Here is a 26,795-nt window from a genome sequence, read left to right as displayed (position 1 = left end):
CAGAGCTATGCCTTGTGGCTGCTCCAGAACTCCCTCCTGGAACACCTCCAGATTCCAGGCAGGTATTCAGTCCCCAAGTACCAACTAAGACACTCCTAGGAGGGCAAATACTACAAATGATTCTTATTGTGCAATATAGCAAGTCCCTTAAGGACTGCTTGGGGTAGAATTTGAGACACCTGAAATGTAAAGAAAAAATTTTTGTTAAGTTTCCTGACCACCTAAGTCTATCTGAATTCTGGCTCAGAGTCTAGATAAAAAGCTATGGTTCCTTCTATCCTTCCCCAGCTGCTCGTCGGCCACTACCTGTGATGGTGACAGAGCCGTGGGCGTCCTGCTGCAGCACAGGGTTGCGCACCAGGCAGCTGTAGGTACCATTAGCGCCCAGCACCACCCTCAGGACACTGTGCACGTCGAACAAGCCCTGTTCGTTGGCCATCTGCGACGTGGTCACGTTGCCGGTCAAGGGCGCACCCTGCCCATCCTGCCACAACACTTCGGCCTCGGGGTAGCCCCGGTAGCTGGAGCACGTGATGGTCACCGTGTCCCCAGGCCTCAGGTCCTTGTTGGGCTCCAGGGTCATGCTGGGTTTCGAGTAGGGGGCTGGAAGGGAACGGAGGGTAGAAGGCAAAGGTCAAGGTAAAGCAAGGGCAGTGGGACACAGTGGAGGGAAAGAGCGCCTGGGTCAAGGGTCAGCACTGGGGCAGTGGGTAAAGGGCTGCGGGAAGTAGGAGGGGTGTGCCAAGGGGAGGGCGCCCCCTTTCGCGGCTCGCACCTGCCACCTGCAGGCTGACCGCGGCGCTGCCGAAGTCCCGGATGCTCACGAAGCAGGTGAAGCTGCCCTCATCAGCCACGCGCACGCGCTGTAGCCTCAGGGACGCGTTGCCCTGAGCCAGCAGGTCTGGGAAGAGCGCTGTGCGGTTGGCATAGGCGCTGCCCTGGTCGCGGCCCTCGGCGAAGCTGTGCACCAGCTGTTTAGTGTCTGTCAGTTGCCAGATGAGGTTGAGCTGTGCCAGGCTGAAGCCGGGCTCGGTCGAGAAGGAGCAGCGCAGGGTGGCGTCGGTGCCCACGAGGGCCACCACGGGGTCTTCCGGAACCTGGACTTCCACTGCACCTGAGGGCGAGGTCGGAGCGGCACAGCAGTGAGGAGGGGTGGGGACACTCGGCTACCACCGCACTGCCTCCTATATCTCCTCCATCGACCCCCAGGTCCTATGCCATCTTCCCATTTTCTCCCCAGACCTAAAAACAGATTGAGTCTCAACACTTCCAGACGTCTCCCTAATCTTCTGACAAGAATCAGAGCAGCTTGGCCTTGGCCTGACAAGGTCCATCTCCCTGGGGGACCTGGCCTGAGGCAGCCTGCAGCCCTAGCAAAACTTCCCTGTCCGCCAGGACCCATTTCCCTCTCCTATCTTCCAATTCTCTTCTGAGATCTGAATGCTTCTCCACTCTTCCACAGGTTTCCAGACCCTTGGAGTCGGGAGACCCAGAGAGCTGAGAGGACCTGTGATCATCACCCTCACCTACTCCTGCCACGGTAAGCTTTCCCTCTGTGCAACCTGTTTCTTTTCTGTTATTATTATTAGGCGTCTCACTGTTCTGGGAGACTAAAGGTAAGGAGCTAGATTCAGATACCATGACCACTGGAGACTGGACCAACTCCCCACCCCTGTCCCCCACCCCAAGGGACATTTAAGAAAACAAAAGAAAAACCTGTGGGGTTTCTATGGGGCGTGATGGTGACCGAGCCGTGAGCGTCCTGCTGCAGCACGGGGTTGCGCACCAGGCAGCTGTAGGTACCATTAGCGCCCAGCACCACCCTCAGGACACTGTGCACGTCGAACAAGCCCTGTTCGTTGGCCATCTGCGACGTGGTCACGTTGCCGGTCAAGGGCGCACCCTGCCCATCCTGCCACAACACTTCAGCCTTGGGGTAGCCCCGGTAGCTGGAGCACGTGATGGTCACCGTGTCCCCAGGCCTCAGGTCCTTGTTGGGCTCCAGGGTCATGCTGGGTTTCGAGTAGGGGGCTGGAAGGGAACGGAGGGTAGAAGGCAGAGGTCAAGGTAAAGCAAGGGCAGTGGGACACAGTGGAGGGAAAGAGCGCCTGGGTCAAGGGTCAGCACTGGGGCAGTGGGTAAAGGGCTGCGGGAAGTAGGAGGGGTGTGCCAAGGGGAGGGCGCCCCCTTTCGCGGCTCGCACCTGCCACCTGCAGGCTGACCGCGGCGCTGCCGAAGTCCCGGATGCTCACGAAGCAGGTGAAGCTGCCCTCATCAGCCACGCGCACGCGCTGTAGCCTCAGGGACGCGTTGCCCTGAGCCAGCAGGTCTGGGAAGAGCGCTGTGCGGTTGGCATAGGCGCTGCCCTGGTCGCGGCCCTCGGCGAAGCTGTGCACCAGCTGTTTGCTGTCTGTCAGCTGCCAGATGAGGTTGAGCTGTGCCAGGCTGAAGCCAGGCTCAGTCGAGAAGGAGCAGCGCAGGGTGGCGTCGGTGCCCACGAGGGCCACCACGGGGTCTTCCGGAACCTGGACTTCCACTGCGGCCCCTGCCGGTGGGGTTGGTGAGGTGGGACGGTGAGAAGAGAGTTAGGCACTTGGGACCTCCCTAGTTCCCCTCCTCTTCCAAGTTAACTTCAGGACCTGTCCACTCCTTTTTTAAGGGCTTGTGGTTCTAGTTCAACCAACATGAATACAGTAAGTACATACTATGCCAAGGGTAAGAGTTAGGAATGCCACAGAGAGCAACACCAAGGTCACACCTCTGGAGAGCTTAAATTTTAGTGGGAGAGAGAGACAAACTAGCACACAAATTCTTGGTAGCATGTGATTAGTAGTATGAAGGAAGAAAGAAGCCAATGGATAGAAAGTAAAGACGTAGTTTTTAAAAAATCTGGCAGGTGCATCACACCTGCCTGTGCTGGCTGCAGTTCCCAAGTATACATTATCTTTATAAATTGTGAAAAGAAAATCTAAACAATAATATGCACCAAAATGTTATTAGTGGTTTTCTCTGGATGAGAATCACAAGTGCTTTTTCTTTTCCTCAACAAATATGATTAGTTTTTATGCAAGAAAGAAAGATTACCCATGCATTTAAATATGGTGGTGAACCACATTCTCCATAAAGAGATATTAAGCTGAGATTGAGAGGGAATGAAAAAAGAGTCTGATATAGTCAGAGAGAAGCCCCCTAGGGCAGGTTGCCCTGTTCCCACCCTTGCCCTCTTTCCTGTGGGTTTACTCTGCAGCCTCCCACCCAGTCACCTCTGCTCCAGCCCACCTCTTCTTTTAGAGCCCTGGGAAGTTAGGCAGGGGTTCCTGACAGCTTTTCTTTTGGTGATATGTGCCCCCTAGTCTGGCACTGCCATTCTTGGGCAATGGTTACGTTAAGCGTGTGCTCTGGGCACCAGCAAAGCAGGCACACTCAGAAAGTGTGAAGACCAGTCTTGAAACAAAGCTAGCTGAATATAGCACTCATTAAAGCTTTCTCACATTTTGAAAAATAGCATTTTATAGTTAGTATTTTCATTGTGAATTACATACAGAGAGGTAGTATCATTGTCTCTGGGTTTCCCTGGTGGCCTCAGACAGTAAAGAATCTGCCTGCAATGCAGGAGACCCAGCTTCAATCCCTGGGTCGGAAAGATCCCCTGGAGGAGGAAATAGCAACCTATTTCAGTATTCTTGCCTGGAGAATTCCATGGACAGAGGCGCCAGGCAGGCTACAGTCCATGGGGTCGCAGAAAGTCAGACACAGCTGAGCAAGTAACACATACACACATACACACACACACACCCATCATCATCATCTTTGCAGTGTGTGGTGATCTCTAAAGGCCTTAAGCTGTCACTGGATCTCCTGCCAGGCACCACAGGCCAGCTCTCCAGTTGCAGTCCAACAGGGCATTTGGGGGATGAAACCTGAGGAGTCACCCAAAGCCCTTTCTCTAGAGAAATCAACGTTACCGCTGGGTAAAGCGGTACTTCCTTCTTTTGACCACCAGATGGCACCAGACATTCAGCTTTGTCTTCCCCCTTAGAGGAGGACGTCTCCCTCTGAGCAGATAAGGATTTGAAATATGATGGTGTTGTCATTAAAGTAGGTGCCATTATTGAAAGCCAACTCTGTGCCAAGAACTGTGTGGGAAGACTTATATCCTTTATTCACCATGGTTATTGAGCACCTGCTTATGTGGCTGGCATTAATCCTGGCCCTGGGGATACATTCTGCTCTTTGAGCAGAGCAGGCAATAAGCAAGTAAACATACAATATGTCAGGTGGAGATAAGTGTTGGGAAGAAGCATAAAGTAAGGCCAGGGAAAGGGAGGGAAGAGGTGCTATTCTATACACAGTAGCCAGGAAAGCCTGGGCAAGGTGATATTTGAGCAATGGCTTGAATGAAATATGAGATCAAGTCATGCAGACGTGTGGGGGCAGAAAGTTTTAGGCAGACGGGACAGTATGTGCAAAGGCCCTCGGGAGGGAGCACACATGTGTTTGAGAAACAGCCTTATCACATGTAGTGCTCACATTACCATTTTACAGAAGAGAAAACGGAGGCTAAGAAATGTAAAGTAAGGTGGATCCCAAGGTAGGAATGAGGTGGACAGGGCACAGGGGAGATTCGGAGGCAGTTAGCCAAAACCTTGCCAGCCCTGCCAGACAGAGAGGCCTGGTGGGCACCTCAGGGCCCCAAACTGCTCCCCTCACCTGTGAGGCAGAACCACAGCACTCCCAGGGCAGGGGCCACACTCACACCCGTGCTGCCTGGTCCACACAGCATCTTCTTGTGAGGCAGCTGACAGCTGGGCTCTCTGTGATGGAAGGCTGCCCCTACCTGTGAGGAAGAGGAAGTGAAGCTTCTGTCTCAAAAGATCCTCCCCACGCCCCCTCTCTCGCCTCATCTCCCCTGGACCAGCCTGGTGGAAGGCTGAAACAGCCCACTGGGAGGTCCCCCTTCCCACACCCTACAGGGCTCCTGGCAGGAGGGAACTGAGTCACTGGGGAGGCTGGATCAGGGGAGGCAGGGCAGCAGGCAGTTAGGATCCATCCCTTCTAAGATATTGATATGCAAACAAAAGATAGGAGAGGCAAGGCCAAGAAAAGTCAAGCCTGGCCTGCTCAGGGCAACACAAGCATGTACACAGATCAGTTTGGCTCAGCTGGTAGAGGAGAATAAGACTTAGAGATTGGCTAAGACATTATTTTGCTGACAAAGGTCCATATAGTCAAAGCTATGGTTTTTCTAGTAGTCATGTATGGATGTGAGAGTTGAACCATAAAGAAGGCTGAGCACCGAAGAACTGATGCTTTTGAAATATGGTGCTGGAGAAGACTCTTTAGAGTCCCTTGGACTGCAAGGAGATCAAACCAATCAATCCTAAAGGAAATAAGTCCTGAATATTCATTGGAAGGACTGATGCTGAAGCTCCAATACTTTGGCCACCTGATGCGAAGAGCTGACTCATTGGAAAAGACCCTGGTGCTGGGAAAGATTGAGGGCAGGAGGAGAAGGGGACGACAGAGGATGAGATGGTTGGATGGCATCACTGACAATGGACATGAGTTTGAGCAAACTCCAGGAGATAGTGAAAGACAAGAAAGCCTGGCATGCTACAGTCCATGGGGTCACAAAGAGTTGGACACAACTTAGCGACTGAACAACATAACAAGAGGTCAGAAGCTTATCCTGAAGGCAGCTGAAGTCACTGAAGGTTCTGGAATAAAAGAAAGGATATGGTCAGAGCTGTGTTTCATAAAGATTACACTGACAGCATCTGCAGGCTAAATGAGAAGAGTTGGACAGAAGAGACAAAGCAGGTCTGGGGGAAAGTGACAGCGTGGAGGACGGGAGAGAGGGAGGGAGCAGTCAGGGTGGCCATGGTTTGAGCCTAGGGAGCAGGTAGAGCATTCATGGAGACAGAGAACACGGAAGGGTTTAGTGTAGGGTGTGTGCAGTGAAAGGTGTTTGTGCAGGAACTTCCTGGCAAGACTTCTGAAGGTGGCCCGGTGGATGAGTGTGGGGCTCAAGGGAAAGGACATGGGCTAGTTTAAGATGCATATACTGAGTGCCCAAGACCAATGAGAAGCGGAAGTGGCCTGTTCCGAGACTGACCCCTGCCCCCAGACTGGAATCAGGATTGAGTGGGGTGTTTTTGCGACCTCCCAGGTCCAGCCCTGCTCCCAGTTCCTGGCTTCCTCCCACCCCACCCCCAATGTTGTCTGCCTTTTCCCCAGGTCTCACAGCTGCTGCCTGATTGTCACATCCCGGCCAAGCCATGTGTCAACAGGGTCGATTCATGCTATTCAATACAATTTGACAAAAATAGAAAAGGTTTCACATTCCTCAGACCACCCAGGGAGCTAGCCTGCCTGACGTGGTCCCATTTTGCAAGAAGAAAAAAAATTAAAGCCCAGCTAAGTGAGGGGACTTCATATTCTGCGCAAAGTTGAGAAGGGTTTGCATTCTCCACCTCCTGCCACACCTTTCTGCCCTTCCAGGGAGCGAATGGCATCAATAGTCGAGTCGTGAGCATCAGTTTCAGTCGCATGCACCCAGTCTCAACCCTCCCAACCCCAGCCAAGCACCGCCCGCCTCTCCCCCCGCCCCAACACCCAGCAGCTGAGCTGAGGGAGTCCCTTAGCCAAGCCGGGTGCATCCTGCGCACCCCCCACCACCACCTCCCAGCTGTCCACAGTGGGGAAGCCCTGAGCAGCCACTTCCTTCCCAGACAGTTCCGGTCCAAACCTGGCGGCCTCAAAGCCTTGCCGCCTGCTGAGTCAGCAGCCTTCGCGGTCCATTCATAAAGGCACCCTTGGCAGGCACCACATCATGTCTACAAGGGCCACCGCAGACTGAAGGGAAATGCTGGCAGGCAGTGGCCGGCCATGCCTGCCCATCAGCTGAAGGAGTCACAGAGACTAAGGATTAAGGAGCTCTCATTTACCCCAAGACAGAAGCAAGGCCTGTCCTTCCTGGGTCTCTCACTCTTCCCACTGCTGCCCATGCCTACCATCTCCCATCCTGACCTCGGCGGCCAGCTCTCCTGTGATCCTCCCGTGACGCTCCACTCCGCCCCTGCCCACCCCACACTCTGCATGTCTCCTCTTAGAACCTGACGCAGGAATCTGCTCACATCCATCCTCTACAAGGCCCTCACGTGGTTCCCCATTTACACCCGAATAACCACACAGCAGTCTGCCTGGCTCTCAAGCCTTTTCTGATGACTGTCTCCTCCATTCATCAAGCTAATTCCTGCTGCTGCTGCTCAGTTTACTTGCCAGGGTTGGTTGGCCGGCCTGCCACCTCCAGGAATGTGGGGAGGCCTCCCAATCTAATCAGGTTCCCCAAGGGCAGAGCTGTCCTTCCCTCCTGAGGGAAGGTGAGGATTCCCGGGGGGTAGGGGGGGTGGTCAATCAGTTCCGTCTCTCAGTCATGTCCAGCTCTTTGTGACTCCATGGACTACAGCACACCAGGCTTCCCTGTCACATCGAGTTGGTGATGCCATCCAACCATCTCATCCTCTGTCCTCCCCTTCTCCTGCCTTCAATCTTTCCAGGGGTTGGATTTGCTCCCTTCAACTCCTTTCCTAGACTCTGGACTCAAGGAAGTTCCTTTCTCATGCGTTCCCTGGGGAGAAGCCTTGACAGCCCAGAACCGAGGACAGGGAGAGGCTCCCTCCCCAGTAGCTGGGCTCCTAGAGCTGAGGGCAGGAGTGGGGAACACATCTCAGAGAGGGTAATCCTAGGCAACAGAAGCATGACCTGTGACCACTGGGACAGACCGGCTGCCCAGCACACAGAGCGTCATAGAGACACACAGGCCTCAGGCTGTATTCACACCGCCCTGCCCACCTTTTCTACAAAGGGGAATTCTCACCCCCAGGCAGGATGGCCCTGGAGTCAGCATGTGCCACCCCTCCCAGTGAGTCACCAGCCAGCCTTCCCTCCTCCACTTCCTCCATCCTCATCGAGCCCGTTCCGGCCAAATGTGGGAATTCCAAGGAGCCCTGGCAGAAAAGACCACAGGGTGCCTTGGCTTTCACAGAGAAGCAGGAGGGAGGGGCCCGGGCCACCCGAGGCCTGAGGTACAGTAAGTGCATCCAACCCCAGAAGAGGTGGAGCCACAAGGAACCTCCCCAGAGATGACCTCCATAAAGCCAAAACCAAAAATCAAGGGCTGAGGTGGGCTCTATACCAAGATGCCCTGGATCTGGGGACGTCTGAGCGAACTCCTTGCCCCTACCATGACCACCAGCAGCAACCCATTTTCTCTTCACCCTCCTGCCTCTTCCCAATCCCTGCAGGGGCTGCTTGGACAACACGTCCCCCAGAAGGCAAGAAGGATCAAGTCACAGAACTAGTGTCAATCTTTGCTAACCAGCACTGGATAGAAGCATAGCTTCTGAAAACAGCAGTTAAGTCCCTGGATCCAGCTCTGCCTGAAGCAAGCTGCATACCTAGACTGCCCAGATACTTGAGCCAATCTTTTTTTTTTTCCTCAAGCTAGTTTGAGCTAAATTTCTCTTACCTGCAATTGAAGGTTGTTCTTGTCATTGTTTAGTCACTAAGCCGTGTCCAACTCTTTGTGATCCTACATACTACAGCCTGCCAGGCTCCTCTGTCCATGGGATTCTCCAGTCAAGAATACTGGAGTGGGTGGCCATTTCCTTCTCCAGAGAATCTTCCCAACTCAGGGATCGAACCCGTATCTTCTGCTTGGCAGGCAGATGTGTTACCACTGAGTCACCTGGGAAGCCCACCCTGAATATATGTTCCTGTATTTAGTTATTCATGTAACTATTCACTGAGTGCCTGGTAGGCAGGCACTGGGGACAGAGAGAGGCCTAAGCTGTGTCTGTCCTCAAGGAGCCTGAGTTCCAGTGCATAGAAATCAGTGCAGTTCAGGACAGAGTACTATTTAAGATAATTGAGAGCTGTTTGGAGGCACATGATAACCCTAAGGGTGAGTCCTGACAAATGATGAACAGCTTCCCAGGTAATTCAGTTCAGTCGCTCAGTCATGTCTGACTCTTTGTGACGCTATGGACTACAGCACACCAGGCCTCCCTATCCATCACCAACTCCCAGACTTTACTCAAACTCATGTCCATTGAGTCAGTGATGTCATCCAACTATCTCATCATCCCCTAGTCGTCCCCACTTCAATCTTTCCCAGCATCAGGGTCTTTTCAAATGAGTCAGCTCTTTTGCATCAGGGGCCAAAGAATTGGAGTTTCAGCTTTAACATAAGTCCTTCAAATGAATATTCAGGATTTATTTCCTTTGATGGGCTGGCTGGATCTCCTTGCAGTCCAAGGGACTCTCAAGAGTCTTCTCCGACACCTCAGTTCAATAGCATCAATTCTTCGGTGCTCAGCTTTCTTTATAGTCCAACTCTAACATCCATACATTACTACTGGAAATTCCATAGCTTTGATTAGTCGAACCTTTGTTGGCAAAGTAATGTCTTTGCTTTTTAATATGCTATCTAGGTTGGTCATAACTTTCCTTCCAAGCAGCAAGCGTCTTTTAATTTCATGGCTGCAGTCACCATCTGCAGTGATTTTGGAGCCCAAAAAAATAAAGTCTGCCACTGTTTCCATGTTTCTCCACCTGTCTGCCATGAAGTGATGGGACCAGATGCCATGATCTTAGTTTTCTGAATGTTGAGCTTCAAGCCAACCTTTTCACTCTCCTCTTTCACTTTCATCAAGAGGCTCTTTAGTTCTTCACTTTCTGCCATAAGGGTAGTGTCATCTGCATATCTGAGGTTATTGATATTTCTCCCGGCAATCTTGATTCCAGCTTGTGCTTCATTCAGCCCAGCGTTTCTCATGATGTACTCTCATATAAGGTAAATAAGCAGGGTGACAATATACAGCCTTGACGTACTCCTTTCCTGATTTGGAACCAGTCTGTTGTTCCACGTCCAGTTCTAACTGTTGCTTCCTGACCTGCATATAGGTTTCTCAAGAGGCAGGTCAGGTGGTCTGGTATTCCCATCTGTTGAAGAATTTTCCACAGTTTATTGTGATCCACACAGTCAAAGGCTTTGGCATAGTTAATAAAGCATAAAAAGATGTTTTTCTGAAACTCTCTTGCTTTTTCGATGATCCAGAGGATGTTGGTAATTTGATCTCTGGTTCCTCTGCCTTTTCTAAATCCAGCTTGGACATCTGCAAGTTCACGGTTCACGTATTGTTGAAGCCTGGCTTGGAGAATTCTGAGCATTACTTTACTAGCATGCAATTGTGCGGTAGTTTGAGCATTCTTTGGCATTGCCTTTCTTAGGGACTGGAATGAAAACTGACCTTTTCCAGTCCTGTGGCCACTGCTGAGTTTTTCAAATTTGCTGGCATGTTGAGTGCAGCACTTTCACAGCATCATCTTTTAGGATTTGAAATAGCTCAGCTGGAATTCCATCACCTCCACTGGCTTTGTTCATAGTGATGCTTCCTAAGTCCCACTTGACTTCACATTCCAGGATGACTGGCTCTAGGTGAGTGATCACACCATCGTGATTATCTGGGTTGTGAAGATCTTTTTTGTACAGTTCTTCTGTGTATTCTTGCCACCTCTTCTTAATATCTTCTGCTTCTGTTAGGTCCATACCATTTCTGTCCTTTTTGAGCCCATCTTTGCATGAAATGTTCCCTTGGTATCACTAATTTTTTTGAAGAGATTTCTAGTCTTTCCCATTCTATTGTTTTCCTCTATTCCTTTGCACTGATCACTGAGGAAGACTTTCTTTTCTTTGCTATTCCTTGGAACCCTGCATTCAAATGGGTATATCTTTCCTTTTCTCCTTTGCTTTTTGCTTCTCTTCTTTTCACAGCTATTTATAAGGCCTCCTCAGACAGCCATTTTCCTTTTTTGCGTTTTTTTTCCTTGTGGATGGTCTTGCTTCCTGTCTCCTGTACAGTGTCATGAACCTCTGTCCATAGTTCATCAGGTACTCTGTCTATCAAATCTAGTCCCTTAAATCTATTTCTCACTTTTACTGCATAATCTGGAGAAGGTGATGGCACCCCACTCCAGTACTCTTGCCTGGAATCCCATGGGTGGAGGAGCCTGGTGGGCTGCAGTCCATGGGGTCACTAAGAGTTGGACACGACTGAGTGACTTCACTTTCACTTTTCACTTTCATGCATTGGAGAAGGAAATGGCAACCCACTCCAGTGTTCTTGCCTGGAGAATCCCAGGGACAGGGGAGCCTGGTGGGCTGCCATCTATGGGATCGCAGAGTTGGACGTGACTGAAGCGACTTAGCGGTAGCAGCAGCAGCAACTGCATAATCATTAGGGATTTGATTTAGGTCATACTTGAATGGTCTAGTGGTTTTCCTTACTTTCTTCAATTTAAGTCTGAATTAGGCCTGTCCTAGCCTGGAGAATCCCAGGGACGGGACAGCCTGGTGGGCTGCCGTCTATGGGGTCGCACAGACTCGGACACGACTGAAGTGACTTAGCAGCAGCAGCAGCAGCAGCCTGTCCCCAGGTAGACAGGCTAGGAAAGGTGGTCTCTCCCTAGCCCCAAGAGTCCTGGCCTCCTGGCACTGCTTTTCTGCCTCTCAGCCAGGTCTCTTTGAAATAGTAAATAGTGAGCCCAAAGTTTGGTTCTAGTTCTAGTCCTGGCACTTTGCTGGGCAATTTTTATAGGTGACATCCCCTCTCTGAGATCAAATGAAAAAAGATCTATGAAAAAAGGGCTTTGAAAAAAAGTGAAAGTCAGTCAGTCATGTCCAACTCTTTGGGACCCCATGGACTGAGGCCACCAGGTTCCTCTGTCCATGGAATTCTCCAGGCAAGAATAGTAGAGTGGATTGCCATTCCCTTCTCTAGGGGATCTTCCTGACCCAGGGATCAAACCTGGGTATCCTGCATTGCAGGCAGTTTCTTTACAGTCTAAGCCACCAGGGAAGTCTGAAAGAAGAGCTTTACTGGATGCTGATGGAACTTCATTAGCATGTTAAGCCTTCATGTACTATTATCCTTAAGGACTAGCCAGTTAGCTGCCATGTAGGTCACATTGAAATGTATAAAATGACTGTGGCAGAAACCACTAGTGTTCCCCTTACATCTAGTTTCCTCCCCTTCTGTAGACTATTAATATTTTGTTAGGCACAGGGCCACTTAGCTAAAGACTACAGATACCAGCCTGCCTTGCAGCAGGGAATGGCTGTGTGACCATTTTCTGACTAATGGGATGTAGGAGGAACTGATGTGTAACTTCTGGGTCATGCCTTTAAAGAGGAGCATGCCCACTCTCTTCTCCTCCCCCTTCCCACCGTCTAGAACACAGATGTGGTGAGCCATCGAGGACCATGCTGCCAAAGGCAACACCCTGGGGACTGCAGAGCAGCAAGACAGAAGGCCCCTGGGGGGCTGCAGCATCAGCCCTGGACATACCCGGATTGTCCCACGGGTGAGAATCAGCATCTCTTCTAGCGTCACTGTTATTTCGGGTCTTTCTCTCAGCATCCAAAGTGACTAATTTAGGGACCAGCCCTTCCTTCCTCTCCCGCCTTCTCTTCTCCCTCTTCCCACCCCATGGAAATTGCTGCTGCTCAGAACAGCAAAAGGAAACCACATCTAAAGTAGGTATTTCAAAATGTGAACTGAACACCATCTCATTAGATTCACTTAATGATACCTGGACCCGGCTTAGGAGCTATTTCAAGGGTAGTCGTGACTTGTCTTGGTGATTGTATGTATGGTAGGGGTTGAAAGAGCCAAGGACGTACTGAAGGTTTCAACCAGTGAGCGTGCGTGTCACACATAGAAGATGGAGAGACCTGGAAATGATGGGGGAGAAGAATTCCAACTGGGCTTGAGCCCTGGATGGATCATCCATGAGAAAATGTGTGATAGATTTCTAGACACACAGAGCTGGAGCTCAGAACAGGATGAGGGAACTACTCTTGGAAGCCAAAGTTGGGATCACTGAGTAGATAATGGAATGAGAAGAGGCGCCCCGAACAAACTCTGAAGAAGCTGCAGAAGTTAAGAATAGAACAGGGAAACTTTATCTGGCCACTCCCGAAACGTCCCCCCGGAGATGGGTACCCACTACCTCCCAAAGAAGTCCACCACCTTTTGGGTAGCTCTCATTGATGTAAAGCTCTACCTTTTATTGAGATAAAATCTGTCAGCCCATATAATTCCTCATTCGACCCCTTGGACCACAGAGAATATTTCTGCCCCCTCCCTTATAACAGCCCTGCAAGTCTTGGGTCTTCCTCTCCCTGGTAGAGATCATAGTGGGCAGCCAGCCACTTTTTCCACTAATATAACCCAAAATAATAGACTGTCAAATCTGTGACCAGTGACCAGAGTCATTTGCTTGCATTGCTGTGGGTCCATGTCTCTGCCATCCTCCTCTGAAAGATTTAGGGAAGGGGTGGAGATTTATAGGATGTTTCATTTGTTACTATTACATTTCATCCAGTTAAGCTAAGTATCCAACTGCCATGATCTTTTTGTTTTTTTAATTATGGCAAAATACACATAACATGAAGTTTACCATTTTGCCATTTTTTTTTTTTTTGCCACACCCCTCAACTCATAGGATTAGTTCCCCAACCAGGGATTGAACCTGGGACCTTAGCAGTGAAAGCGCATAGTCCTCACCACTGGACCTACAGAGAATTCCCATTTTAATAATTTTTAAGTGTATAATTTGGTGGCATTAAGTGCAGACAGAGTGTTTTGTAACCATGCCATGATCTTGTGAATTACTGTTTTGACAGTACTTGGTGCACAGGGGTGCTCAATAATTTTTTGGTGGGTGAAGAAAAGAACAAACAGATGTTACCTAAAAGGGTTACCCTCTTTTCCTTACTTTATTTCTTGTGTCATCAAGGTCCTCTGGGAGAGGACAGAATCAGGAGAGCCCTATAGCACTAGGGCCTGCCCCTGAATGTCTGTCCACTATTCAAGGTTTTGGGGTCCCAAGTCTTCCTACTTGTGCTGCCGCTCACCCAGCTTCCCATTTATCTCACCCCCAAAGTACCACTGCTTCTGGAAGGGGACCAATTACATGGAGAAAAACCGGAAAAAAAAAAAGGCTCAATTGAAGAAGGTGGACTCTTCCTCAAGTGCTCAATTGATTATTAGTTCCAGGGTTTTGTCAAGATTAAGTCACCAATCTGTTCTTCCTGTAATCTACTTTATTCCCCATAAATCTGGTTATTTGCCCATCTCAGGTCTTTGAGCAGTCATTTATCCATTTATACAACAAGCAGATGCAGGTTTATAGCAGGTATTACGGGAATGGAGGGTCAAGCAGTTCATGGAGGAATGGGGAGGCTTAGTCGAGACCTCATAAAGGAGGAAACATTTCAGCTATCTGGGGGAGGTGGCAGCTCCAGCAAAGTCATGGAAGAGCAGGCAGCCCTTGTAGACTCTGGGAAGATGGGACTCGAGGAGAGGCTGTCAAGAGATGAGGCAAGGGAGGTGGCTAGGGGTCGGCTGTTGTTCAGTCATGGACTGCAACAGTCCAGGCTTCCCTGCCCTTCACTATGTTCCAGAGTCTGCTCAAACTCATGTCCATTGAATTGATAATGCCATCCAACCATCTAATCCTCTGTCGCCCTCTTCTTCTCCTGCTCTCAATCTTTGAAGGAAGGAAGAGGGGGGAAAGACCAGTGAGTGAGCTGGGGACCCATTTTGGAAGCTTAAATGATTGCAAAATCCAACTACCTCATCCTCTGTCATCCCCTTCTCCTCCTGCCCTCAATCTTTCCCAGCATCAGGGTCTTTTCTAAAGAGTCAGCTCTTCACATCAGGTGGCCAAAGTATTGGAGCTTCAGCTTTAGCATCAGTCCTTCCAATGGATATTCAGGCTTGATTTTCTTTAGGATTGACTGGTTTGATCTCCTTGCAATCCAAGGGACTCAAGAGTCTTCTCCAACACCACAGTTCAAAAGCATCAATTCTTCGGCGCTCAGCCTTCTTTATGGTCGGTTAGGGGTCCTGGATTGATTCTGTACACAGTGGGAAACTGAAATGCTGCGACCCACACCTTCCCCACCCCTATCCAATCCCTGCTGTCTTTCCCAGTTGTCCTGAAATATCCCTGATAGCTTCTCTGAGATCTCATCTCCAGGTTCACTCAGCACCAGGACAGGCAATCTCAGGAGCCAGAAGCCAAACCCATTAAAGCAGATTATCAGCTCCCTTCCTGGCCTGAACTCCTTCCTAACAGCTTCTCTTCCTTTCCTTGATACAGAAGCAAAATAGATGCTGGGCAGACCTTCTCTGCCTTCACTAGACATTTTGCTCCACATCCTTTATTCTAGAGTGCCCCTCTCTCATTCTAGGCTGGATCATTCTGGTAACAGGGTTCCAATTTCCTGCGGGGATATGGTACTGGTAGGGCTGACTCCCAGCCTCAGGCCTCAGCTGGGGACCAGATCTGGCTCCTTGGAGAACCCCTGCCCTGCCCCCACTCAGTGACAGACTTGGAATTGAGCCTGTGAGCCAAGCCACACCCAATCAGAGAATTCCCAGGGCTTTGCTGCTGGCACTCTCAGAAAGCACTCTTTCTTGCTAAAGTTGCTAAGGAGGATGTGGTCTGGGGCTGTTGGCAATGAATCTGTCAACTAGCAACAATCTAAAGAATTGATCCAAACAAATACACAGAGGCAAAGATGAACACAGGAGGGATACAGAGCCCTGAACACAACATTTAAGTCCCTATGCCTGAAGCAAGCTGCACACCTACACTGCTCAGATACACAAGTAATCTTTTTTTCCTCTTAAGCCAGTTTGAGCTAGGTTTCTATTATCTATAACTGAAGGAGTCCTTGACTATACATTTGTTTGTGTATTTAGTTATTCACTGAACTATTCATTGAGTGCCTGGTAGGCAGGCACTGGGGGCAGAGAGAGGACTGTTATGTCTGTCTCAAGGAGCCTGAATTCCAATAGGGAAATGCACAGAAATCACTGAAGTTCAGTACAGAGCACTGTTTTAAGATACAGTGAGGACCACCTTTCAGAATGTTCCACAGTTTATTGTGATCCACACAGTCAAAGGCTTTGACATAGTCAATGAAGCAGAAATAGATATTTTTCTGGAACTCTCTTGCTTTTTCCATGATCCAGCGGATGTTGGCAATTCGATCTCTGGTGCCTCTGCCTTTTCTAAAACCAGCTTGAACATCTGGGAGTTCACGGTTCACATATTGCTGAAGCCTGGCTTGGAGGATTTTAAGCATGACTTTACTAGCGTGTGAGATGAGTGCAATTGTGCAGTAGTTTGAGCATTCTTTGGCATTGCCTTTCTTTGGGATTGGAATGAAGACTGACCTTTTCCAGTCCTGTGGCCACTGCTGAGTTTTCCAAATTTGCTGGCATATTGAGTGCAGCACTTTCACAGCATCAACTTTCAGGATTTGAAATAGCTCAACTGGAATTCCATCACCTCCACTAGCTTTGTTCGTAGTGATGCTTTCTAAGGCCCTGAAAGAGATGGGAATACCAGACCACCTGACCTGCCTGTTGAGAAGCCTGTATGCAGGTCAGGAAGCAACAGTCAGAACTGTACATGGAACAACAGACTGGTTCCAAATAGGAAAAGGAGTACATCAAGGCTGTATATTGTCACCTTGCTTATTTAACTTATATGCAGAGTACATCATGAGGAACGCTGGGCTGGAAGAAGCACAAGCTGGAATCAAGATTGCCGGGAGAAATATCAATAACCTCAGATATGCAGATGACACTACCCTTATGGCAGAAAGTGAAGAGGAACTCAAAAGCCTCTTGATGAAAGTGAAAGAGGAGAGTGAAAAGGTTGGCTTGAAGCTCAATATTCAGAAAACAAAGATCATGGCATCTGGTCCCATCACTTCAGGGGAAATAGATGGAAAAACAGTGGAAACAGTGTCAGACTTTATTTTTTTGGGCTCCAAAATCACTGCAGATGCTGATTGCAGCCATGAAATTAAAAGACGCTTACTCCTTGGAAGGAAAGTTATGACCAACCTTGATAGTGTATTAAAAAGCAGAGACATTACTTTGCCAACAAAGGTCCGTCTAGTCAAGGCTATGGTTTTTCCCATGGTCATGTATGGTTGTGAGAGTTGGACTGTGAAGAAAGCTGATCGCCGAAGAATTGATGCTTTTGAACTGTGGTGCTGGAGAAGACTCTTGAGAGTCCCTTGGACTGCAAGGAGATCCAACCAGTTCATTCTAAAGGAGATCGATCCTGGGTGTTCATTGGAAGGACTGATGCTAAAGCTGAAACTGCAATACTTTGGCCACCTCATGTGACGAGTTGACTCACTGGAAAAGACTCTGATGCTAGGAAAGGTTGGGGGCGGGAGGAGAAGGGGACGACCGAGAATGAGATGGCTGGATGGCATCACCGACTCTGTGGACATGAGTTTTGAGTGAACTGCGGGAGTTGGTGATGGACAGAGAGGCCTGGCGTGCTGTGATTCATGGGGTTGTGGAGAGTCGGACACGACTGAGTGACTGAACTGAACTGAGGACCATCTGGTGGTACCTTCAGTTCAGTTCAGTTCAGTAGAGACATGATAACCCACTGAAGTGAACCCTGAACACCGACCTGACGCTCCCCAGGTGGTCAGGGCTAGAACAGGAGGTTATATTTGGATTTTGTTTGTACCTGATGAGAAAGGGTTTTGAGTAGAGAGGTAACATTGTTTCCATAGATGGGCCAACCTTTGATTAATTGATCCATATGTAATGTTAACCTTGCTGAGGATGTTTGAATTTTAAAGGATGACATTTTAAAAGGGCAACAGTTTACTCAAAATAAGAGCTAATGGTAGAATTTTGGGCATCAGAGATTTTTTTCTAGATTGTGTCCTCCTGGAGATGCTCAAAATACCCTGCTCCACCTGTGTGTGGACCAGCTGCTGGTTCTGGATGCAGAATCGAGTCAGGCAGGGGTCAGCAAATTTCTTCTGTGATGGTCCAGACAGTGAACCGTTTAGGCTTTGCAGGCCTTCCCATATCTGTCACAATGGCTCAGCTCTGCCTTTACCACAGGAAAGCAGCCAGGGAAAATGAATGAGCAGAGCTGTGTTCCAATAGAACTTTATTTATGGACACTCGGAATTGAATTGAATACAATTTTCAGGAATCACATGATTTTTTTGGCCAATCATTCTTAGCTTCTAGACGATACAAAACAAGCAGCAGAAGATTTGGCCTGGCTAGTCAGTATGGACTGGTTTACAGAAACACTAGCTCCATTCTCAAACACACCAGCAGCAAAAATGGAAAACAACTGGGAATGGGTACATTAATTATGGCGCATCTGCATAATGGAATAGCATACAGCCTTTCAAAAGAACCTGTACTCACATGGAAATAAGTCCATGTGGGTCACTGAATAAAGTACTTTATATATTGGGAGTTACGTGGCCTAATTTCTGTATTAATGCATGGTCCCATGGTCCCAGATCTAGTCACCTACCTTTCTCTCCATCTCCTATATTTCAGTGCAGATCCTTCCTTCTCTGGCGCGGAACCCCTGGGGGCTTGCTCCTAGACCCTCTCCTTAATTCTGTCTACTATTTTTTTTTCCTAGATGATTTCATCCACTCCTGTGGCTTTAAATATCATTTATATGCTGATAACTCCCAAATTTACTTCTCCAAGTCCACACCTCTCAACTGAGCTCCAAACTTAAGCCCAACTGTCTCCTAAACATCTCTGTTCCAAAGACTCACAGGCACCTCTCTCTTTACATGTCCCTCTTCAATGTGTTGATTCCTCCCCCAAACCTGTTCCTCCCCAGCCCTTCCCACTTCATAACAGCATCATCCTCCACCGCCTCTGATCAAGTCAGAACCCTGATTTCTCTTACCCTTGTAGTTCATCGCCAAGAACATCCATCCCCAACACCCAAATATATCTCAGGGATCTGCAGACTACAGCCTCAGCCCCAAATTCCGCTCACCACCTGCTTTTATTCAGTTCACCAGTTAAGACAGGGTTTACCTTTTTACGGGGTTAGAAAATTAAAAGAAGAACTCTTCATAACACGTGAAAGTCTTATGAAATTCAAATTTCAGTGTCTGTAAATCAAGTTTCATCAGCACACAGCCACCTTCCATTCATTTACACATTATCTGTGACTGCTTTTCCATCACAGCAGTAGAACTGAGTAGTTGTAATAACAACAAAGCCTAAACAATTTACTTTCTGATCCTTGAGAGAAAAAGCTTGTCAACCCAATGTATTTTTACTTTCTCTATTCCCCTCTACCTCGGCTTCTCTCTGTGGTCTGCCAAGCTGCCATCATCTCTTGCCTGCATGACTACAAAAGGCTCCTCACCAGTCTCTCCACTTTCTCTCTTGTCCCCCAACCCAGCTCTATACTCCCGTCTAGACTTCTACACAGCAACCAGAAAAAGAGCTATAAAAGCAAAAGTGCATCACATCATCACTTTGAATATCTAATCAGCCTACAGGGTCTTGCCTGGGTCAGCCCTGCCCACCTCCCCAGCTATTCACCCCTCATCAGAGCTCTTACAACGAAACCCTGTTCCCTACCTCACAGGCTCTCTGCAAGCACAGTTCCTTCTTCCTGGATGACATCTTGAGGTTCACCGTGGCAGGAAAGCTGGGTTGGGGGTCTGCCACTCTATGGCTGTCCCTGTTATGCACTGCTGTTTGCCTTGTGTCACACTGAGACGTCCCTGAGCAGGAACCATGTCTGCTTTATTTATTAGATCCTTTATCCTATTGGATCCTTAATTCTAGCTAAGGTTTGGCACATAATGAGTGTTCAAAGCACTGCTCAATGAATGAATGAATGCCTGTGTGTTTAGATAGATAGAGAGATGGGTGGATAAATGTTTGTATAGAAAAAGGGCCTGGAAGCATGATAATGAACCCAACCCTGGGAGCACGGGGATGAAGGTAAGCATCTACTTCCACCTTCTAGTTACTTTGATACACTTCTGCTGCTTTGACAACAAGCATCTAATTCTTTTGTTCATTAACAAAAGAAAAAGGAAAACAGCAACATTGAAGATTTATGTTTATGTGGGCTTTAGACTCTATCACTCACTTGCTCCACCCCATTGCCTCTCAGGGTCTTCATCTCCCTAACCCTCAAAGGAAGGGCCTGGCCCCCTTCCTGTGCTATGACCACCATCACATGCTGGGCTGGTGTAGCACAAGAAGTCTATGGACAGAGTGAGCCCTGGCATTTTAGAAGATGTCTCTGGAGTTGGAGACACAGCTTCAAATCCAGACTCTGCCACTTCCTAGACATGTGACTTCGGGAAAACATCCTCTCTGAGCCTCAGCTGGCTCATGCGTGAAATAGGAATCTAAACACTGCCTTCATAAGATGATTATGGGACTCCACTGAGAAAAAATATCTAAAAAAATAACCTGACCTAATATTAATAGTATAGGTGCTCCACAACTGGGTGGGAGCCTGTGGAAAGAGTTTAGGGGATTTCCAGAGTTGCCTAGGAACCCTGATGGCCTTCCTTTTTCCTGATAATGAGTTAGTCTGGGCCTTCGGTATTCAAGGCTGTCCGCTGGGCACTGCTCCCCAGCCCCGTGATCCTATCCAAGAGAAGAAATCAATTCTTCCTCTCAAAGTGATTTCTGTGTGAGTCAAAACAGCAGTGTGTCATCAGCGCCAGCCCAGCAGAGTGGGGCCAAGGTTTTCTTGGCATCTGCAATCTGCTTCCCTCATGGATTTAGGAAGAACAAGGAAGAGGAAAAACAGGACAGAGCAGAGCCCCCAGCTTCCCCAAGCCAGACCATCCCCATCGAGGCACCCTCTCCACGCTGAAGTCAAGGTCTGAGACCCGGAGGAGGCGAAACTAGAGAAAAGGAAGACAGCTCAGTGGGTTCAAGAATATGGTGACTTTTGCCACAACAGCTGGCCTGTTTCTCACACCCTCTTCTGGCTAAGGAGCCACCACAAGATGAGTTTGCGTCTTCCAGAGTTCAACAGCCACTTGACAAGGTAGCGTGACACCCACTCAGAACTGGAAGTGTGTGCAGAGGCTACACACACACACACCCCCCATCAGAAACACGGAACCTTGAAAAAAAGTGACGGTTGCACTTAGCTCAGAAGAGGTCTGGCCAGAAGGAAGGAGTTGAAGGAGGAGAGTGGAGAGAGGACGGGAAGGCATGAGAGACCATAAGACCAAGTTGCAGGGCGGATCCCAGGTCGTGTCCTGTCAGGCCCATGCCACACACGTCTGCATTCACTCAACCTCTGCTGAGTCCTGCGGAGTTACCACCCAGATGTGTCTGGAAATTTCATCCCTCCCAGAAACCTTTCTAGACTTCACTCATGGAAGGGCCCACTTACTCCAGATGTGTTCTACCTAAACACTCCCTGCCCTGACATTCTTCAGGTTTCTACCCTGAAAGAGGTTTGCCCTGGCAGAACAATACTGAAGACCCCTCTCCACCTAAGCACCACTCTCTCTGGATCTCCAGGGGTTCGTCCTCAGGAGTGTAGCAGGCTCCACCTAGCCTCAGAGCTGGAAGGCCTCTTGGAGCTCACCAGTCCAGCGCCCACTTCCATGCCCACCATACAGAGGGGAGTCTGAGCCTAGGAAACAGGGTGCAGACTGCCGAGGGGCCCATGCTCAGTCATCAGTCACATCAGAGGTGACTAAGAGCTAGCTTTCAGGTGCCCCTGGGCCTCAATTCCTTACCTGTTAAATATCATCAGGCTCTCTTGCCTGCCTCACCATACAGCTTAGGCTCAGGTACAGCAGGCAAGTCTAGGTTCAAACTCTGACTCCGAAGGCTGGCTAGACACATGATCAAGTATAAATGACTTAAGCTCTTTGAGATTTGATTCCATATCGTTAAAAAGGGGGAAGCAATGCCTACCCCACAGAGCTGCTGTAAGGATAAAATAAGAGGACATACAGAAAGAATTTAAAGCACCCGAACGGTGGTAAGGATCATGACTACTTTTGTTATTGCCATGGGCATGGGGAGAAGGCCTCCTGGATCCTCTGCACTGAGCCTCCTCTGTCAGGCTATATGTACAGATCCCTGGGAACATTATTCTTTCTCTGATCCCCCTTTGCACCTAGGACTCCACCAGCATCCCAGCTCCAAAGCAGCAAATCACAATTCAGCTCCATCTCTGTGTCTGGCTCATCCCTGTTGGTCCTCTCCCCCTTCCTCTTCCGGGACACAGCCCCCATGCTGCTACATACCCCTTTGTACAAGGCCTCCACACATTTCAGTATCTCTCCCATGGGAGGTCCAGTTCTGGGGAGCCTACATTGACTTTAGGTTACCCGGAAGTCCTGCCTCCCAGAGGTAGTATCTCTCCCTGCTCCAAGACTCCCCCGAAAAATGTTTCTCAATCCCCACTCCCAGCAGTTCCCTCCAACATGCCCTCCCTAAGTCTTGGGAAGACCAAAGGCCCAAAGGCATTAGGGGTGTGGAGGATGCATCCATTCTTGGGAGAATGAGGGAGAATGGGGGCAGCTGGCTGGAAGCACTGGTCAGAACTGAGAGGGACTCCTGGAAGGCACTAGTGTGCTGAGGACCAGGCCTCTGGAACAGTAAGAACTCTTCACAGTGGTTCCAACTGGGCTGCAAGAACACTAGTCTGGGACACCCAGGTCAGGTCTGCCATCTCCCCAGTTCCCCAGATGAATCCTCTCTGCCTTGCACATCTTACTAGGGACCCTTAGCACATCTTACCAGGTTTCAGCCGAGTCTGCCTCCACAGTGGCAGCAAGAGCCAGCTCCTGGAGGAGATAGCAAAACCAGCCTCAGCATTTGCCAGCTGCATGTTTGGGGGCATATGATTTCCCTTTCCTGGGCCTCAGTTTACCCACATGTACAATGGAGCAAAACGACTCCCTACCTCACAGGACAGCTATGTTGATGAAACGAGACGATTTCTATTAAGCATCCAGCACAGCCCCACCCCCCAAAACCTGAAAACCCACTGCTCCTATCTGGAACCTTATCCCGCAGGGGTGGCAGAACTGAGGGTGGCAGGCAAAGGTTACATAAAAAGGGGGAAGCAATGCCTACCCCACAGAGCTGCTGAAAGGATAAAATAAGAGGACATACAGAAAGGATTTAAAGCACCCGAACAGTGGTAAGGATCATGACTACTTTTGTTATTATTGCCATGGGCATGGGGAGAAGGCTTCCTGGGTCCTCTGCACTGAGCCTCCTCTGTCAGGCTATATATACAGATGTGTGATCCATTCTGACCAACGAGACCAAAGGAAATTTCTCCAAGATCACCAGTTCCCACACTCTTGCCCTCTTTTAGGCCCTGACTTTGCCTTCCCTCTTTTGCCGGTGGACCTCCCTGTCATTCCTGCCCTAGGGGTGGGGGAAATGGACAGCAGTGGAAATGGCCACCCACTCAGAGGATAAGCTCATGGACAGCAACATCATCCTGCCTGCCCTTCTTCCTCCTCCCCTGACCCCATGACTCAGGGCCACCGCTCAGGCCCTGTGTGGTGTTCATCTCAGGGGCAGCTTGGACTTGGGTCATTTTTCCTCACATAGCACAAACCCAATCAAGAAGTGGCAAGCAACAAGCCAGACACTTGTTATACAATACTTCCTGAGTGCTGTGGCATCCCAACTTCTGGCTCTATGATCATACTCAGTCTCTGATCCTGAACAGTATTGTTCAGCTCAACATCAAGCCCAAATCCTACACCAAAGAATGAAGACTGATGACTCCAGAGCAGGTTAAAGTTTAAGGATCAAGGAATTCCCACAGGACAGTTCAAAAATCAACTTCAACAGAGTAAGGACACAGCCTCCACAGAAGGGAAAACACTTCTATAACTGTCCTTTCCACAAACACTCCAGCTCCTGACCCAGCTATCAGGTACCTGAGTATCTCAGTCAACCTGCTTCCATCAGGTGCCTGGGCAGAGGTGCAGAGGGCCAAGGGCAGGGAGGAAAATCGGTCCTCAATTCCCAAAACCCCTTCTCATCCTTAGTCCTGTTTTAATGTAGGCTTCCTGTCTCTTGGGCTTTCCTGGTAGCTCAGTTGGTAAAGAATCTGCCTGTAGTGCAGGAGACCCAGGTTCGATCACTGGGTGAGGAAGATTCCCTGAAGAAGGAAATGGCAAAGCATTCTAGTATCCTTGCCTGGAAAATCCCATGGACAGAGGAGCCTGGTGGGCTGCGGTCCATGGGGTTGCAAACAGTCGGGCACAACTGAACAACTAACACTCCCATTTCTAACAAGCTGGATGGTCTGATTTCTTGCAACACAGGAGTCTGGAATACGTTGGAAAGCTCACTGAGAGCAGGCAGGAGAAACCACCAGTGATGTCACTGACCAGAGAAAAAGAACTCCAAGATCAGTCATGGGACCAATACAAGCATCTCTGAAGCCACTTAATACAAATCCCACTGAGAGTCCCCTTAGTGCAAAAACGGATGTTCACAGCGCTGATCTGAAGTCATGAAGGAAAATGTCACTGACATCAGAAGGTCAGACTGTGATGTGCATAATACAGGGGAGAAAGATTTCCATGATGAATGATTAACATAAATATCCACTTTTAATCTCAGGAACTCTAAATATCAGAAAAATACACTCACCCAAATTATTCCCATTTCCAAAAGAGCTGGAAATATAAGCCACCACTCAAACCCACAGCCTCAGAGCTTTGCCACTCAGATCAGACCAACCAACTGGACATGTTTAGAGTTCAAGTTTAGACTTCAGTTTCCCTCAGTCTCCAAAAGCACCCACCTGTATGCAGACCCCCAAATTACAGGAAGGCTGCACAGCCTCAGATTTCTTAGGAACTTCTGGGAGGCAAGAGGGAGTCACGGAAGAGGCTGAACTAAATAAAGAACTCTCTTAAAAACAGAACAGCTTCATTACTTTCTAATATAGAAGCAAATTGCTAAAGACAGGCATGTAAGAAAAAGACCTAGGGCCTTCATTTAATGATGAAATCAGACTCATTTATAATTATCTACATCCAATTTGAACCTAAGTAGTTTTTCTCAATTAAGTCAAACCCTCTCAACTCTCCAATGGGTTTTGCTTTCCTATTTGCTTAATGTTTTCCTCAATGATAGATCCCATATCTGAGTCATCCATCACGCATTTCTCATTAGGCTAGATTTGGCTTAGAAATAAATCCCCTTTTCTGGCAGTTCACTGCCTTAGGCCCCCGAACCTGCCAATTCGCTAGCTAAGCAGCAACAGAAGACTTGGGCCTCCACCCTGGATCCCCACCTTCCCTCCACCACATCTTCCACCTCCTCTCCATCGCACCCCATCCATCATCTCCCTGAGATTTCCCAAGCCCCCAAATGCCCCATCCCTGCTCCCTGTGTTCTGCCCCCTACCCACACACCTATTCATCCCTTCACCCAGGCCAGCCGTCCCTGTCTGTCCTTCTCTGAATCTGTCTCCCTCCTGCCCACTGCTGCCCATGGAAGTCTCCAGTCGCCCACTCCATTTCTCCGGGCCAAGCAGAATGGGGCCCCCCTCCCCTATCCAACCCTGGCCCTCCTCTCCCTGGCAGCTTCCCCTCCTCAGAGCTGGTGATCAGGTCAGGGTGTTTTCCTCTGCAGGGCCCCCGGGGAGACTTCGCTTCACTCCTAGCTCCAGATACCGGCTTTCCAGATAGTGAAGCTTTCCAGAATGATCAACACAATGACAGATCTGCCTCTGTTCCCCTGCACACCCAGGGCCTCCGCGGTCACAATCACCCGCCCAGCCTCCTCCTCGAGCGGATTCCCGGGTGAGGGCAGGTCCCACAGTGCTCAGGCCCCGCCGGCCAGGGGAAGGGGAGGCAGGGCTGGGGGCGGGATTGGATTCTGGCAGCCCCAGCCGCCTGCGGGGCCCCAGATCCGGGGTCCAGCGTGCTCCCGGCGCCGCGGCCAGCCCCGACAGGGGGAGAGGGCTGGGTCGGGGGCGCCCTGCGAGGGAGGGGGCTCACCGCCCGCTCCAGCCGTCTTGCAGCAGGCCCGCTGCCCGGCGGCCCGGGGCCGGGCTCGGCCGCAGACAAAGGCCGCCCCGACCAGCGCCGGGCCCGCCACGCAAGCACTCACCGCGCAGCGCCGACTCCCGGGACTCGGGGACGCGGCGGAGCGCTGCCGAGTTGCCGCCGCCGCCGCCGCGAGGCCGGGCCCGAATGGGGGCCGGGGGCGGCCTCGGGAGTCCGAGGGGCGGGGCGGGCTGGAGGAAGCCGCGGGCCCGGAAAGGCGGCCCGGGTGCGCCCCAGAGGCCGGATTGGCCCCGCGGCCGCGGTTTAGGGCCGAGGCCGGAGCCCGCCCGCTGGGCAGGGCACCGGCCGGGACCCGCCCCTGCCCCGGGTCCAGACCCACGCGGGCGCGCTAGTAAAGGGGTGCTAGTCTGATCCCCGCCCATCCCCCACCGTGACCCACCCTCCCAAGACCCGGAGTTTATTTTCTGCTAGGGGGATAGCTGGATGGTCATCGACAACCCTGGGTCCTGCTCCAGGCCAATGGCAGCAGAGCCAGAGCTCGGATCTGGCTGTCTGACTCCCCCAGTCCAGTCCCCCAGACTGGTACCGCGGCCTAGAAAGGGTTAATTCGACTGTGAGGCATTAAGAGCGCCAGGGAGCTCTCTATAAATACAGTGTGTCGTGGGCGCCTGAGCCAACCGCAGGGTAATTTCCACTGAGTTGGTTTTCCTTTTTTCCTTCCACCCACAGCCACCAGGCTGGCCCTGCCCCCAGCCCCATGCCAGGCTAGTGGCCACCCCAGGCTCCCAAAGGTGGGAAAGCTCTGACCACCCCCGACCCTGATCTGGGGCTCTGTCTTTCCACAACTGCAGCC

The 26,795-nt window shown here is 50.1% G+C and overlaps 1 protein-coding gene across 2 annotated transcripts in view; it reads right to left on the bottom strand.

The window, feature by feature from the left end:
• The window catches only part of CD276 (CD276 molecule), a 34,665-nt gene extending 8,431 nt beyond the window's left edge, over positions 1–26,234 (bottom strand). Inside the window, exons 1-7 of one of the 2 annotated variants that reach the window (XM_055436159.2) lie at positions 26,046–26,107; positions 16,314–16,466; positions 4,711–4,837; positions 2,204–2,545; positions 1,717–2,031; positions 776–1,114; positions 307–603 (exon numbers count right to left, since the gene is read on the bottom strand). In XM_055436159.2, the coding sequence (XP_055292134.2) occupies positions 307–603; positions 776–1,114; positions 1,717–2,031; positions 2,204–2,545; positions 4,711–4,837; positions 16,314–16,361 (1,468 nt within the window). In that variant the 5' untranslated portion in view covers positions 16,362–16,466; positions 26,046–26,107. Of the gene's footprint in view, positions 1–306; positions 604–775; positions 1,115–1,716; positions 2,032–2,203; positions 2,546–4,710; positions 4,838–16,313; positions 16,467–26,045 lie in introns of both variants that reach the window. The other variant, XM_055436160.2, reaches the window with a different exon arrangement.
• Positions 26,235–26,795: the final 561 nt, after the last annotated feature.

The sequence above is a fragment of the Moschus berezovskii genome, chromosome 9 (genome assembly GCF_049115385.1).
Source record: "Moschus berezovskii isolate FMDL1 chromosome 9, NW_MosBer_1.0, whole genome shotgun sequence".
In the NCBI taxonomy this organism is placed as follows: Eukaryota; Metazoa; Chordata; class Mammalia; order Artiodactyla; family Moschidae; genus Moschus; species Moschus berezovskii.
The sequence above is the reverse complement of the archived record's forward strand: the minus strand, read 5'-3'. Positions and strand labels throughout refer to the sequence as shown.